This window comes from Dermacentor albipictus, unplaced genomic scaffold (genome assembly GCF_038994185.2).
Source record: "Dermacentor albipictus isolate Rhodes 1998 colony unplaced genomic scaffold, USDA_Dalb.pri_finalv2 scaffold_17, whole genome shotgun sequence".
In the NCBI taxonomy this organism is placed as follows: domain Eukaryota; kingdom Metazoa; phylum Arthropoda; class Arachnida; order Ixodida; family Ixodidae; genus Dermacentor; species Dermacentor albipictus.
The window spans coordinates 4428893-4445089 of record NW_027225571.1 but is presented as its reverse complement, the minus strand read 5'-3'; the positions used below and the strand labels follow the sequence as shown (position 1 = coordinate 4445089).

Sequence of the window (16197 nt, the reverse complement as noted above, 5' to 3'; positions counted from 1 at the left end):
ACCAATGCTGACACATCTTTAACACTTTCTCTACATTTGACAAGTATAGCCATATATGGAATTTGTACCAATATAGCCAATGATGAGTATAGTCATGGTGAGACCATGTTTCTGGAGATCTCTGGGAAATTTGGTGCACTTTTTGTCATTTCCTGCAGTACGAAAAGGTTAAGCTTCATAAGCAGAGCTGAAGCCTTGGCATGAGATACATTCTCACAACTTTTTTGTGCTCTCTCTCCTGCTCACTGATCTAAGCCAATTACGGGCAGACAAGCACTACCTCCTCCACTACAAGTCTGTTAAAATGTAAACGAGTGGAGGCTATTGGCTGCTTGGTTCTCAACCTTAAAAAACTGCACTTAATCACAATAAACAATTTGCCACTGCACACACAAAAAAAGTGAACAAAACATGACCTTTTCTCAAACAGACAAACCTAACATAGTCCAAAGCATTGCAGAAATGTCATGGCACATGCATAACTGACTTCTGTGATGTGCACCACAAGTAAAAATGCATGTGCTATGTCTTGGAGAGCAAAGGTCACATGCAGCAAGACACTACTGTTTTCCAAGACAGTATAATTTAACACCATAGCTGCAAGCACTCTTGCTGCCTAGCTACTCGCAATGAGCACCTCATTCTGAGAAATCTAAACCAAAGCCACTCAATCCAAAAATCTTGCCAATTAACAATTTGGTCTCTGCTAAGAAATTCTATATTCTACTTATGTGTTAGTACCAGCCTATGATCGAGGAGCTCGACTTTTATTAATCATATCATGAGAAGCCAACAAACAAGGACACCATAGGGGAAATTGTACTTAATCATTTGAATTAAAGTAATGCTAAATTAATGGCAATGAAAGTGGGTAAGAAAACAACTTGCCACAGGTGGGGAATAAGCCCACGCCTTTGCATTACGTGTGTGATGCTCTAACCAGTTGCGCTACTGTGGCATGTTTTCCCCATCCACTTTCTTTGGTATATATGTGTCACTACTAGAACTAACCTTGGGAGTGTTAGCCAGCACCACCACTCACAAACCTTAGCGGCGGATGTGGAACATCCTTTCTGCCGCAGGCATAATGAGTATGTGATCTTTCTGGGTGAAGGCAACTGGTCAGTAAACCCACACATGCTACCTGAAAGCATCAATGTTGCCGAATTCGAGGTGCGGGTTTATTGAGCAGTCGCCTTCACCCAGAAAGATTACGTACTTGTGACGCCTGCGACCTTCGAATCTGGCAACATTGATGCCTTCAGGCAGCATGTGCAGGTTTATTGACCAGTTGCCTTCACCCAGAAGGATCACGTAATCTTGACGCCTGTGGCAGAAAGTATGTTCTACACCCGCTGCCAAGGTTTGTGAGTGGTGGCGTTGGCTAACAGTCCCAAGGTTAGTTCTAGTAGTGACATATAAATACCCAAGAAAATGGATGGGGAAACAGCGCCGCGGTGGCTCAACTGGTTAGAGCATCGCATGCGTAATGCGTAGATGTGGGATCGTTCCCCACCTGCGGCAAGTTATTTTTCATCCACTTTCATTGCTCTTAATTTATCATTTCATCAATTCAAATTCATAAGTACAAGTAATTTCCCCTATGTTGTCCTTGGTGTTTTTGTTGGCTTCTCATGATGCCAGCCTATGATGCCATTTCAAATATGGACGGACAGATGGAATACACTGGCTATCTTCATACCACACAGTGTGCTACTACACATAGCATATATGTATGAAATACGGCCTTTCACACAGTTTTTCCTGAACAGTAAAGGAATGCAGTTTCTGCATATTATATAATGTAAAGAAGGTTAGGAAGAAGCAATGATCTATTAGTTCTTTATGTTTAACTGTTTAGGCCAACTATATTCTATTACGAACATCAGCTAGCCCAATGAAAAACATTAAATTCTGGGACTGTATTTGTCAAAGCCCACATTTGATCATGAGGCACACTTTGGATTTATCTTGACTACCTGGGGCTCTTTAAGTGGACCTAAATTTAAGTAATCAAGGGTTTTAGCATTCAAAAACAGAGTTTGGAGATATGTACTGAGGCCTGCCACGTATATATTTTTCACTACATCCAAGTGAAAGTGCTATAAATTAGGGCATCTAGATTGGTTTTAGCATAATATTATGGCGCACCATGTACGATATAAGGGGTTTTAAGAAATTTAAAAGAAAGCACTGCATGTTTATGAAGGTTGTTTTACACAGTGGGTTATATTTGCTCATTATTTTTGTTTACTCTGCTGCATTTGATCTCTTCCTGACAAGCACTACAGCTTCAGTTAAACCTAGTTAGTGCTATCATAGCAGCAATATTGCTATCTAGCTTCACTTTGCCAAAAAAGACGGTAGAAACATGACGTTGGTTCTAGTGTCATCGGCTGGGACTGTAGCTTTCACAAGGCAGTCGTGCTGACCGATGATGTGCTACTTACAATAATCCTTAGCCTGCAGCAGCAGCTACCTTGGATGTTGACACATATCAAGGAAACTCCAAAAGTTGCTATAGCTCATGCGAGTTCCCTCGATATGCGACTTACCAAGGAGTACTGCCTCCGCGATGCTTTAGATATGTATGAATGACTAGTGCCATTGCAATCCTCAACAAAACTCGCTTCATGACAAACAGATGCCGTTGTTTGACGTCCAATCTGTCAAACACGAAAAATAAAGCAGACATCGCGATAATGAAGGAAAACTCCAGACCCCGCTCGCTGTCAAAGTCAGCTGCGCCAAAAGCCGGCGTAAATAAACGAGCCTACGCGAGTCAAGCATAGACACAAATGGGAAAGAATCAAGAAACATTTTTCAGTCGCGTCATCGTATCACACCGCTGGGCGTCAACAGATTATCAAAGCGAAAAACAGGCAAAAACGATAAGAAACACCTTTGTTTTCTCATTCTCAACTTCAACGCCCAGATCGCGCTCTCTGCGATGTGACCTAGTTAGATGAAAGCCGATGAGAGGTATAAAAAAAAAGTAAAAGTAAGCACAGGTTGGGAAGAGTAGATACAACCAAAGTCGTTCCATTGGCCCAAAGTATAATTTCAAAACTACTGAAGGGTTGATTTTACACTGATTAATACCAGTGGCACGGCGACAAATTTCGTCGTGGGACGACCTCCCGCGCGGGAGTATACATATTTCCGTTGCCAAACGCTCCAATTCGTGAACTACGTGGGCCCCGTGAGGCGGCACTGACACAACACAAGAAGCTCAGAAACTGCACGACAAAAAATAAAAATATTAGCAATCAATCAGAATTCGAGTCACAACTCCGCAGAAGGCGGGCACACAATGACGCACGACGGAGAGCAAAGAGCTACATAGTCTTACCAAACCGCCTTTCAGGCAAGCCGAGATGCCGGTGCACCCCGTGTCTCACGATACATTCAACGCGTGTGTCATATCACGATGCCCGTCGAACGTGACGCCGCTCCATATGCTCAAACATCCACGTATGCTGCCGATCCCATACCTCATATCGACAGCGCCATTTTTAAAGTCCGCGAGAACCGTGCTACACCAAATCCGCAGTTCCGTATTAAAACTAAACAAGCAAGCATTCTTAAAAAATAAAATAACTCAACAAAATAATATTATATATTTCAATATATGCTTGTAGTGTATAGTTAAGTTAGGCCATTCTAGGGGATTTTAAGTGAGAAAGTGAGACTACGGCGCGACGGCTTCTCAACTACCTAGTAGCGGCAATATGCAGGTAAAAGCATGTATTAGTTGTTATTTGCAGAGTCAAATATGTGTGTGTGTGTAATATATATATATACATATATTTGAAGAGTTGAGTGCTTAATAGCCTTTTCGTGGCAGCATTCGAGCTTCATGCTGCCACATAAACGTGGTGGTTCACCTTATACTAGCTAACACCTCCGTTTTAACTATGCGCACCTTTTGCGCTGTGGTGTTGGCAGACGACACATGTTCGTTCGGCCGAAATCTGCACTAGTTAAATGCTAAAGTTAACGTAATTTATGGTACAAAGCAGCGGTGACCGAAAAGCAGTAGAATTTCGACAACAGTGCTTGGTGCAACCGCATCGGCCACGCAAACCAGTGCACTGCGTGCTATATTGCGCGTTCCTTGCCGATTTTTTGTTTGCATCAGTTAAATACTGGTTAAAGTGACTTTATTTTCCACCACAGATGTCTGTCGTTGCGTCTGTAGTTTAATATGCATACACTTCTGCTGCGCTCGCGCCATTGGTCATCAGAGTTGTCACTGCGTAAATTCCCGACCGGCTTTAAAGAATGGATGTCACCTTTATTTACAAGTTGCTTATATGCATGGGGCAGCAAGTGGCGCGCATATTTATTTTATCTGATATATACTGCCGATCCCATCAGGGATTGTTAGAGAAAGGGCAATAGATGGAAGAAACATGTAATAGTACTGCCAGACTAATTGTAAGAATTGAGCAAAAAAGTAATTATACAGAACAGTAAAAAAAAAGTACATTGAGGTTAGGTTAACTTAGCAGAACCAGTGGCACCATGTTAGACATTCGAGTGATGATAATTGAACAATATAATGTAATACAATCATAGACCCGGGCAACGAATTGACAAAATAATTATACAAAGCAAAAATAATTATTAAAAGTAACAACCGGTACAGTAATTTCTTGCATGTGGACAGCAAATGGTTTCAATTCGTGGCTGTCGGACGTGTAAGTAATCTTCAAAAAATGACAAAAGCTTTTTTATTAATAAACTGTTATAGATGAAGGTAAGTTGTTCCATTACCGTATTTCTAGTGGGAAAAAATCAAAACTGAAAGCAATCAGTGCGGAAACGGTATTCCTCTATAGTGTGCATGCGTTTATATTGTATTTTGAGCAAGTAATAGTAATGTACTTTGAATTATCTATGCGTAATTGGTGCAGTAACTTGTATCGTGAGGGTGTGGCACAATTCTGGAGTGTCAGTAATGCAGCTGTTCACAATAATTCTGTTGTTGAGTCTGTTAGTAAATTCTGTTGTCGAGTCTGTTAGTCAGTGCTTATTGAAAGCGAATTGAACTGCTTTCTTTTGCACCCCATCTATTATGCTAATCTGTTTGTTAATGGAAAGAAACCAAGCTATGATTGTGTATTCTAGTACTGATCGTACTGAAGTGTTATAGGCTAATAGTTTAGTACCGAGTCGAGCTTGAAGAAGAAGCCTTTATTTATTTAAAATTTTAAGACCACTGAAATAATGTAACTGATGTATATAGGAGGAAAATACATTCCTTGCCAATCCTCCATAGTGCGCATGCTTCATCAAATCACATGCAGGAGGCACACAATGAAATATGTCTTGTCTGATATCTAAAGTGGGTGTGCAACTATTCCTGAGTGCAGTTGCAACAACAACATCAAGAATAATTAAGCCGTAGCACAGACAGCACTAGTAGGACATTCTTGAATCTGCACTCAAATCAGGTGATGTAAGTTCTTGCATTGCAGCGATAAGCAACAGGCCACCAGAGCCAGCACCCGCGGCCATAGAGCCGATTAATAATGTGTGGATGGAGGCTATGTATGGCAACAGGTAGCAAGAGGTTGCATTTTCTGTTTCATGAAAAAACAGTCAAAGGTGTGTAGTCAGCATGCCAGACAGATAAATATAAAGAAATCATCAATGCAAAACCATTAAATGGCTCGTGAGGACGATAATCCAGCATTGGTTGCAGGATCACATGGTGGTCCAAAAAGGCCACGAACCCTCGACCTTTGGTGGGAGTTGAACCCATGACCTTGCGTTGTGGCATTATGTCTAACCATCGCACAATGGTCGCAGTGCTTTCGCATTCATCCATGTAGAGATAGCTAAGCGACCCTTGAATTTTATTTAATCGTTTTTATATTTATTCTAATCTGATATTTTAAGGCGGCAATATATAAGAGTGGCAAGTTTGTTTATGAATATTCAGTTGATAGTTTACTCCATTAATCACTTACCACTCTCTGGGGCAAAAATTACAAGGTTCTTTCTTTACCTTTGTAAGTGATCATATAATGCTGCTGCACCTACAAGTTGTCACACCTTGATTCAGGGGCAAGTTCTCAGTAAAGTACTAGTGTAAATATTCAACAATGTACAACACTGCCTATTCTTAAATTAGTCTGGCATATTAAATACAAGTATATAGGTTAGTTATAACATGTCAGCTGTACCACTTCGTAGCCCCCTATATGTCAGTATAACAAAATCTAAATGGTGTATAGATTAGCATTTTTTGGTGTTGTTTCATATCTTCCTTCGGTCAGTAATACTTGGATGTATACCATATAATCAATAAATTGTGCGAGGTTAGATGTTCCTACATCACCAACACGCCAATATGTCAACAAGAAAAGGAGTTCCTCAACCCTTCAAATTATGAAGGCATGCGCCTTTGAACCTAAGCATATTTAGCCCTTTCACTGCCATTTTTTTTCCCCTGATTGCTGATCATCCTGTGTCAAGTTTTTTTTATATGTTTATTCAGCAGATATTTTGTGCTACATAGAACGTAGTTCCTCATCATTGCTTTCGTCTGAGTCAGAACTTACCAACAGTTAGTAAGTTTCCTTCATCTATCAAAGCATGGACAGACCTGCCAGGCTGACTCGTCACGACTGCCCTGCCAAAATGAAACAAAAGACAACCAAAACATGGGCTCCACCTACTGTAAGAAATATAATCTCCAAGCTCTGTGCATTTAGCTTACCTCTCTATGCATTGCACAATGGATCTACAATATTTTTCATTTTTTCCCCCCCTTTTTTTTTTGCAAGTTGCTTCAGGAGAGGCAGCGAGTGTGCTGTAAGTGCTAAATTAGTGATATAATTATTAGTATTGGGGAGCGCATGCAATAGGGCCTCACAAGTTATCTCGAAAGTGGCAGTCTAAGGGTTAAGGATGCATTCATCAAAGAAAGTGGGCTTGGCAAATAAATGCCTAGTACTTTCAGGTGTGTAATGTGCACACATTCTTATCTCTGATATTCTGCTTATGATAGTTGCACAGGTAATCACAGATATCGAAAGGACATTCATTTAGGATCTTAACATCCCACTGCAGGAATACCCATGTTGTACATCTGAAGAATATCTGTGGAAGATCCACTACTGCGGGGTGATATCCACATACCACTTACGATGGGCAAACAAGGAAAGCCTATTAATGGCCCAAGTGCTAAAATAAATGTAAAATGTGCAAATTTATGGCCTGTGCTTGTCCTTGCAAATAAAAAATGACGTGTAAAATGTCAGTAAAACAGTTCTACTTTAACTCTTGAAATATATCTTGCACATGTCTTTTCATCCGCTAGAGGGGACATCACAAAAGATGTATTCACGAAGCTAATTGGGCTGTGAAAATTAAGCCAAAGTTACCACGAAAATCCTCAATTAAATAAAATACTTTGCAGTCCAGTCCGATCAATCACGTACAGTATGTGCTTTCTTATCATTGAAGAAATTCTGTATTACCCATTTGTTTTGGAACACTGGTACCATCGTGTGGCCCAAGTTTAGCTGGAATATATTAAGTTTCAGCCAAGGCTGAGTGTAGTGTTTAAAAGTGTCGAGCCACACATGTGATTAAATATAGCCTCTTCAAGTCCATGAAAAATGCATGAACTTTAGATTCCATGGACTTTAGGTAGAAAGTAGAACAGGGTAATCATTTTTTTTTTTTCTTGCACAAAAAATTTTTATTTGGACATCCACAGGACATGCAAGGTGGTCACCTCTGGAATTCAACTGGATATGTCTGGGACATCCATCCAGTGGACATCCACTGGATATCCACAATATCTAAACTATTTCCAACAGTCATACTACATTGTAATAGAAAACATTGGTTGCGCTTTCTAGACAATCACATGTAAGAAGACAGGACAGGCGCTGTCAGGTTAGCGCCTGTCCTGTCTTCTTACATGTGATTGCCTAGAAAGCGCAACCAATGTTTTCTATTACAATGAACCAACTTGCCCAACAACGCATCCTGCTAAAAGTCATACTACATGTCCAGTGGATATCTATGATTACTTGAGTGTGTAGGGACAGATTAATTATTGTTTCAGAAGACTTGCTGGTAGTAGGACTGCAGGTGAAATGCACAGGATTTGTAGCATTTTTTCTCACTGTGTGCCCACTTTGCACTCAAGAAAAGCTGTGTTCTCAACAACCAAGTTTATAAACTCTTGTGCTCCTATCTTGTTATCGTTGGCAGCCCCCTGATAAGAGCATGTTAAGCGCCCCGTCACAGAACTGTACACCATGTTTGGAGCACTTGCTAGAGTAGTTTATTTGCTTTTTCTCTGCAGAGGTGCAGTGACGAGGTTTTATTCTAACAACTGCAAATGAAAATGCTGCACTTACCGCTGCCTTGTTTTCACTGAAATTTCACAAGATCCATTTTCTTGTCTAAACAATAAAACACTTGGCATCATTATTTGCCTGCTTCATCCCAACTTTTAATTGTGCACAGGCAGCCAAACCAGTCATCTCTGCTGCAGCTCACATCTTCAATGGTATAGACTGCAGATTTTCATTTCGCTAGACAAACCAGACAACCGAAAATTCTAAGTGTATTATTCAGTGATGCAGTTGAAAAGATGCGATCCTGCTGCAAATTGTAAGCACAAATGAAGAGCAGCAAGCATAAATTTTCATCTACAATTGTTTGACACACATTGCCATAATTGCAAATATCTGACTTTGATGTGTTTTGCAGTTCGAGCAGGCACTTCGGCCTTTGCTGAGACTCCGATGGCAACCCAAAATAGGGCAGCGGTGCCGCCAGTACACTGCCAGTTTCAAATTACCACGAGATATTGGCATGGCAGGGTACTCTCTTCTGGTAAGTGTTCTGAGTTTGCAAGCAACTTTCACCACACAACTCTCAAAAAGTATGCTTGCGGTCCTATGTTGGCAATTTCCCATCACGTAGGTGTCCTTCCCAAGTGTTGAGGTCCCATGTTGGCCAAGCACTTGGCTGGGAGCGTGCTTGTTGGCTCAGGTTGGGCCATAAGGAAAAAAAAAGCCACTCTTATATAGTCTGTTATGGCATAATGAAATTTGGCAGCAACTGATATTGCAGCTGATAATTAGTTGCAGCACCTACAGATTGCAGTTGGACTATATGTATAGGCATTATTTAATAGCCATTACAAACTGTAACCTAAGAAAATGTATGGATGTAGTGCAGAAGTAAATAATTCTGAATAAATTTCCACAAAGTTATGTATGTTAAAAGTGCACCTGTTTAGGATGTTGTTCAGCTGAAAGATAATATTGCCTTCGACATTGCCATTTTAGCTCTGGGCAGCATTATTATTATTAATCATAAATATATTTTCAAGTTATTTTGTTGCATGAGCTAAATTACATAGCTAGTGGTACGTGTTGCTGGGCTAGTTGGTTCGTGCCGAACAGTGTGCAGCCGTCTGAACTGCCTTAGCATGGTGAGAAGCCATTGGACCTGTTGTGCTCTCCCAAACTATTGTGTGTCCGCTTGTTATTAATATAGTCTGTAGCTTTTGTCAAAAATATGCAGCCCGGCACGACTGGACCCATAGCAGGCTTAGGGCCATGCTGGGGTGCTGCAGTCGATGGCATGTGCTAAGGCCCAGATTATGGAGAGTGAGGAGCCTTCAAATGCCTGCAAATGATGGAGTCGCATTATCTGCTGAATAGCAAGTGCTCCATTTGCTTTCGCTATCACTTTCTCTTGTCCTTCTCTGCTCTCTGATGCTACTTGTCTCAGCACCTGGTCAAAAGGCTGTTGCTCAGCACTGCCTTGCAAGCTATACAAACATACTGCTGCTTGCAGCTTGACCTGCAAAGCCACGAAGTTCCTTTTTTTTTTTCTTTACAGCAGTAGACATCACCGGCGACTTCTGCATGTGAATCTTTCCATTCATAGAAAGCCGAAATGCTGTCACCATATCATCATGGCAGAAGTGACCACAGGAAAGGCAATTTTTCTTCAACCACGATCTGAACCTGGACCGGGGGCACGTGAAACGCTGTACCATCATTAGCATTGTCTTCACATGCTCCTCATCTGTATTCTCAGTCATTCTTGATGTGCTTTCGTCAAGATCATCCTTTCTGTCAGGCCAGCTGCTACTGTAAAAAAGAATGCTTTGCAGTTTTGCAGCTCGAGATGCAAGCAGCAAGATGTTGTAGATTTCACATGGTAGTGCCAGCAGAGCGACACCCTTTTGACCAGGTGCTGAGACATGCGACATCCTAGAACAGAGGAGGGTAAAAAATGGTGTACTTACTATACAGCGAATACCATGAATCCTTCATCTGTGGGCATGCAATGGCAAAAGTGGCTACCTGCTCACTCTCAATAATTGGCCTAAGAGCATATGGCGATTGGAGTGCCCCATACCTGCTACAGGCGCAGTGGCACCAGAGTGCGTGATTTTCACAAAGGCTGCACTTCCAACTGGACGTCATTGTGTGTCATAGTGTTATTAACACAGTTGCACTTGGACATTCTTGTGTGTCTACTTGGTGCATGTTAGGGGCCAAATGTTTAGCCTGCATGAATCCATGTTGGTCACCTGGTTACTTAGGAAATTCCACAGGCAACAGTAGTAGCACATATATCAATTTTTCTCAGTAGGACATCACACCCAAGAAGTTTATAAACAGAACACTAGTGCTCTGGTGTGGTCAGTGGAAATCTGCTTGTGCTTGTCTATAAACTACAAAATCTGCTTACAAAACATTAATACTGCTTGTTTAGAACCACTGTCACTGCTGGTGAATTCAAATTTTGTTGCAATATAACTATATATTAGTGAGATTGTATCTTGTAAAAATGACAATGTACCTCTTTGCAGTGGGTTGTTAAAGAGCCCCTCACCAGGTCTGGCCATATTGAGCTGACAAGCACAGTGTGTACTAAGAACAGTACAGTGTACTAGTACAGTGTGTACTAAGTGTGAACTAAGCACAGTGTGTCTGCTAAGAATTACATTGCTACGTGCCACGGAAAGAGCTGAAATTTCAAACTACCGAAATGCCGTTTGCCCTTTTCCCCACGGACGCTGCGCTCCAAGACGGGGGATGACGTATATCAGCAAGTTTGCCTATGTACATCTATCTGCTCTGACGTCGCTCATAGTGACATGTGATACTTAGAAAATTATTCAAGGCAACAACTGTTATTTGTGTAATCTGTTGCTTCAATAGACGAAATAAAGTTTAGAGAAATAATAAAACACACAAACCGAATGTCTGTGTGTTTTAGTTTTACTTTGCACTGCAGCAAGGGAGATGTACTTTCATTTCGTCTGCTTGTTCCACGTCATGCAGTCGTACGCAGTGAGAGTTAAACTGTGTCATTTTCTACCGTATTCCAGCATACGATCTTGTTCTGTGATCTACTTGCGTCTGCCTCAGTGTTTGTGTAGCACTGACCTGTGCCACTAGTCAAGTGTTCTCGGGCACAGCATTCAAAATTCTGCACTGCGCAAAACGAGACAAACACAACAGCTCGCACATGCAACCATCAGCGGAAGTGCACCATGGAGCAAAAAAGCACAAGAAAAAAAAAAAACAGGCAGGGCACGTGACGTATGCGTCATGCGATCCTCCAGCACCAGTATGGGATAACACAGGAAAGGAATTTTGCTCGGAGAGGCTAGACGGGGAAAGTGAAGAGAGTGTCCATATTGGCCGTGACACTCGCCTCCTGAAATTATTGGTTCACAGCACTGAAATATTTCTCTCTAGGCTATTAATGAACCAACTTGAAAAATTCTTGCGGTAGAAAGCTCCCAAGAGGGCACCTAACAACTTCCACTGTATAACTGAACTTTGCTATGTGGCCTGGTGAGGGGCCCTTTAAGTAATCTCTTCATGTTGGAGCAAACTTCTGCTACGTTCTGCTACTACGTTGCAAACATTGCAATGATCAAGTTTATGTTCTTCTACTGGAGCCAAATATCTTATCCAATCCAGTCAATTCAGTTTATGTCCATTTGGTTGGTCTAAACAGTTATTTCATCTGTGTTCTTACTACAAATTATATTTTATTTAATCATTGTATACAACTACCATATTGCATGCAACATGATGGCAGCATATATCAATGAATTAGAAGAGCTTTATGACTGTTCTGCTCTTTTGATAGCAATAAAAAGATCCTAATATGCAGTTGAAATTAGTTGTAGCTACCTTTCCTCTTACCATCAAATAATACCTACAAGACCACTTCAATTGTGCCTGGATCCACCATTCTTCTTCACCAATGTGCAGTAACTGCACCGTCCAGTTCACTCGTACTTGAGGAACATTGCTTCAGCAGGTGGCACTTAATCTGACCCCATTGTCGCAGTACCGCCATCATACTTTCCATCTGGTTCATGCAGGCAATCCCCATTGCAACCTTTGGCCTGGGAACATGGCAGGTGCAAAGGCGGCAATGGAAGCTGCAGCTCATTGATGACCTTACCAAGAAGACAACAATTCCTGCTGTAGACCTGCCAAAAGAGTACTGTGGCTTTTATGTTTATTGTTGCCCAGCTGAAGTCATCTCCATGCTGGAGTGCTAGTCATGAAGCTGCTGCTCCAATGCAGTGATGATTTCAAAAATGGGCTAAATCTGCAGAAAAGTGGGATGCAAGAGCATCCTACCCCTTCCCTTTCAAAACTTATTGTAAGGCTTAGAAAAGACACCATATCTTCCGAACTATAAGTCGCACCTTTGTATAGTTGCACCCCCCACTTTTCGGGAGTTTTGAAGAAAAAGTTTGTGTAGAAGTCGCACAGGGGGATAACACGCACCTATTTTAGCTCCATTGGCACAATGAAATGTGATCATGCACACTTGTACACTCATCACAATATGTCTACTTACCCATTGCAGGGCACTAAATTTCCGTGAACGAAATTCTTATGAGCCACATATTCTGGCAGAAAAAAACTTCAGCCAACACTTTTCTTAGGCGCAGCACACCAACATTTATTCTACTTCACTCGAAGCCATGGAAGGCCTCATACTCCAACACAGTTTAAAAGTGCTGCTACTTCGGCAATCGCCGGGTCACTATCGTCGGCCTCTGAATAACCTTCATGAGATGTTGTAGGGAGGTCGTTGACATTGCCTCTGCGGTGTGGCATGCTTGAGAAAAGGAAACGCTCATATTAGTCATCCCACCACGCATGCCTTTATGCATGTATAAGTCACACTGTTGTATAAGACCAACCAACGAAAATTTTGCACAAGAAAAGTGCGGCTTACAGTCTGGAAAATGTGGTATTTAGCTTATAACACCTAGTGTCTCATAGGATGCACAGGTGACCAGAAAGGACAAGGAATCTTGAACAGTGCCTATGTGTGAATTTAAGGAGATAAATGAACACAATGTTCTTTGAGTTTTGATCACTTATCGTTGAGAGTAGCTCCATTAGGAGGGCATGCTGTTTGGGTGAGTTGAGCATGTGAGAGAATTAGCAGTAAGTGACTGTAAAAGAAATGTGAGCCAAATGTGGGCAAAGGGGGTGGGCAGATGTTGAAATATTTGCCCCAGCCAACCAGGCAGATGACCCACCACACATCTAAATATTCGTTTTTTTAGGGATTTGGTACCAGGATTGCAGTGGTAAGAGGAAGACAATGAATGGAGGCTGTCACTACATGTAATTTGACCCAGACGGAAATGTGAGGCACTACAAATGAACAAACTTTGAGCATAGCATGCAGGATGCATGGAGGGGAACCGACATTGCCAGGATAAGGGCCATGTAGTGGCAATACCTCATAACACTTTAATACAACTTTGCCCTTGTCTATTTGCACAGTGGCATAATGTATCAGAATAAAATTGAGGGGCTGGTCTGTGGAAAGGAATACTATAAATAGGGGGTGAACAAATTTCAGCCAGGAGCCTCTCTGTTTTTTGTGCCTGAAATAGCCTGTGAAACTATTCACATCTTTTGTCTCATCATTTCTATACAAAGCCAGAATGGTGCAGTTTATTGACTGTTGAACAGACTAAATAAAAGTAGATTCTTTGATATTTATTCCTTATGTTTTTTATGTCTGCCAGATGTAGTATAGTTACAATTTTTATCTTATGTAATTTGCAGAGCCCCTTTGCAGAGCTACTGCTTAGCTATGTTATATGCTTTTGCCAAGTACATCAGTGTAACAGGAGCCACAATAATGAGGCAGAACGGCATATTGTTGCAAATTGCACAAATGAGCTAGTATTATTTAGCTAAATTTGATTAGCTGAAGAACATTACTTAAGCATGCACTTTAACAATGAAAACTGAAAACTGCTGGCTGAAGAAAATCGCAGAGATTAAAAGCTGCACTGACAGAAGATGACAAGGTAGGAATACTTCTGTTTTTTAAGGAAGCACATTGCAATATAGGCAAGTCTAACTCCTCTACAACGTTGGCCTTCTTGATTTTATATGTCAGGGCTTTACTTTGTCACGAAGCATTGACCATGGCGTAAATTGCTATTCTACATGTCAACACTATTAGCAGGGCTCCACATAGCGCCCATTACACTGTAGATATACTTTTTATGTTGCTAGAAAAACATGCTGATCTTACAAGTAATTACGGTAGGGAATTCCTGCGTTAATGCGAAGAAAGAGGTAGCTTGCAAGAGGACACATAGAAACAGTGTAACTGCATGTATAACAGGAGTTACACTATTTCTATGTGTCCTCTTGTGTGTTACTCTTTTCTTCACATTTGTGCAGTAATTTCCTACCCTAATCATAAACCAATTTGACCATCAAGATGTTCTTCATTAAGCACATAATTTGTGCTGAATAAAAATGTTCTGCTTCTGCGGCGAGAGCAGTTAGTAAGCAGTGGCTACACATCCTTCCGAGAAAGGTTTTGCCTTTCTCGAAAAGATGTAGCGGACAATATTACAGTGGACTGTAGGCGCAAAACGCAAGTTCACAAGAGTAGACGAGTAGGCTTGTCAGTACTCTACACCAGGGGAGCGTGAATATTCAAAAATTGTGAATAACAAACTGATTTCAAATAACGAATTCAATTCAGTCTTCTAGTAAAATAATTGGTATTCATAAATCTGAATATTAATTTTTTTTATTAGTTTAACTCCTCTAGTGTGTGCAATCAAATGTAATATTGTAGCAAAAGTGTGATACATTTCACCTAGACTGTCATGGTCATGGAACATGCTGTACATTGCAAAAGGAGCCAGACATTTTTTTTTTTTTGAAACCGCAATTATTTGCACATTCCGAACAATTCTGGGTATTTGAACAAACTGCCTATTAGTTTTGGATTCCCCATTTGAAATTTGAATAAACAATACTTCATAATGTTCTGACAGAAACTAGCTATCACTGTGAAGAGCAACGAGTATGTGAGCATCATTTTATATTAATGGCGAAAACAACCTTTTTGTTTGAGAACTACTCGAAAAGTATTCAATATTCAATTTGATTTGATTCGTCTCTGGTACTATTCGATTCACATTCGATTTGTTCTCAAAAATTAATATTTGTGCACCCCTACTCTGTACTAACAGGGCAAAATAAGGACAAAGAGACAGAGAGGGATGCTACAGCATGATACTTCTGATTGTTATGGGCACAATGGTTGAGGCAGAAAAGATTGCTTACTTAGTGGACAAATGTGTGAGTACCCCTTGTAGCTGTCTCCAAAATATAGCTCAGCAACCTTGGCAACAAGAACCGGTGTTAGTTTGCCTGATTTCATGCCTGGTTTGCCAAAGAAAGAAATATGTAGTTGCCTTTATCTGTGCTTCTCATGGTGTCTACATTGCACCCCCCTACCCCTACCCCCCAGTGCTGGCTTCTTCAGAGTAATGGAAACCAGTCTCAAAGGCAATGTTTTGCCATATTAAAGGCACTGAAAGTGATAGGCGATTTGATTGTCATCATTTTTTGGACAGCACTTACGGCAAAGGATGCAAGCGAAGGCAGCCTCACTTTTTCTCTTTTTTTTTCTTTTTCTCTCTTTTTTTTTTACAAACCAGCCAAAGAACAGTGCCAAGCGTCAAATTGAATGATTCATACTATAAAATGCAATCTTGCTGCAAGATTTGAGCTACAGCAAAGGAGCAATAAGCGCAAAATATTTTTCTGTACTTTTCTTAAGCTAAAGATGACAGGTCACCATGTGTTGATTGTCATAGCTCCACCTCTG

The 16197-nt window shown here is 41.0% G+C and overlaps 2 protein-coding genes across 4 annotated transcripts in view; one reads left to right on the top strand and one right to left on the bottom strand.

Moving 5' to 3' along the window:
* LOC135896203 (rab-like protein 6) overlaps window positions 1-3517 on the bottom strand; it is a 136828-nt gene extending 133311 nt beyond the window's left edge. Inside the window, exon 1 of the mRNA XM_065424570.1 lies at window positions 3353-3517. The gene's annotated coding sequence lies outside the window, so the exon portion shown is untranslated. The remainder of the gene's footprint in view (window positions 1-3352) is intronic.
* Window positions 3518-3635: 118 nt separating this feature from the next.
* Window positions 3636-16197, top strand: part of Surf1 (surfeit locus protein 1) — a 67455-nt gene continuing 54893 nt past the window's right edge. Inside the window, exons 1-3 of one of the 3 annotated variants that reach the window (XM_065424552.2) lie at window positions 3636-3737; window positions 8743-8868; window positions 12401-12522. In XM_065424552.2, the coding sequence (XP_065280624.1) occupies window positions 3732-3737; window positions 8743-8868; window positions 12401-12522 (254 nt within the window). In that variant the 5' untranslated portion in view covers window positions 3636-3731. Of the gene's footprint in view, window positions 3738-3762; window positions 3782-6591; window positions 6691-8742; window positions 8869-12400; window positions 12523-16197 lie in introns of those variants that run through there. The other 2 variants (XM_070529020.1, XM_070529019.1) reach the window with 2 other exon arrangements.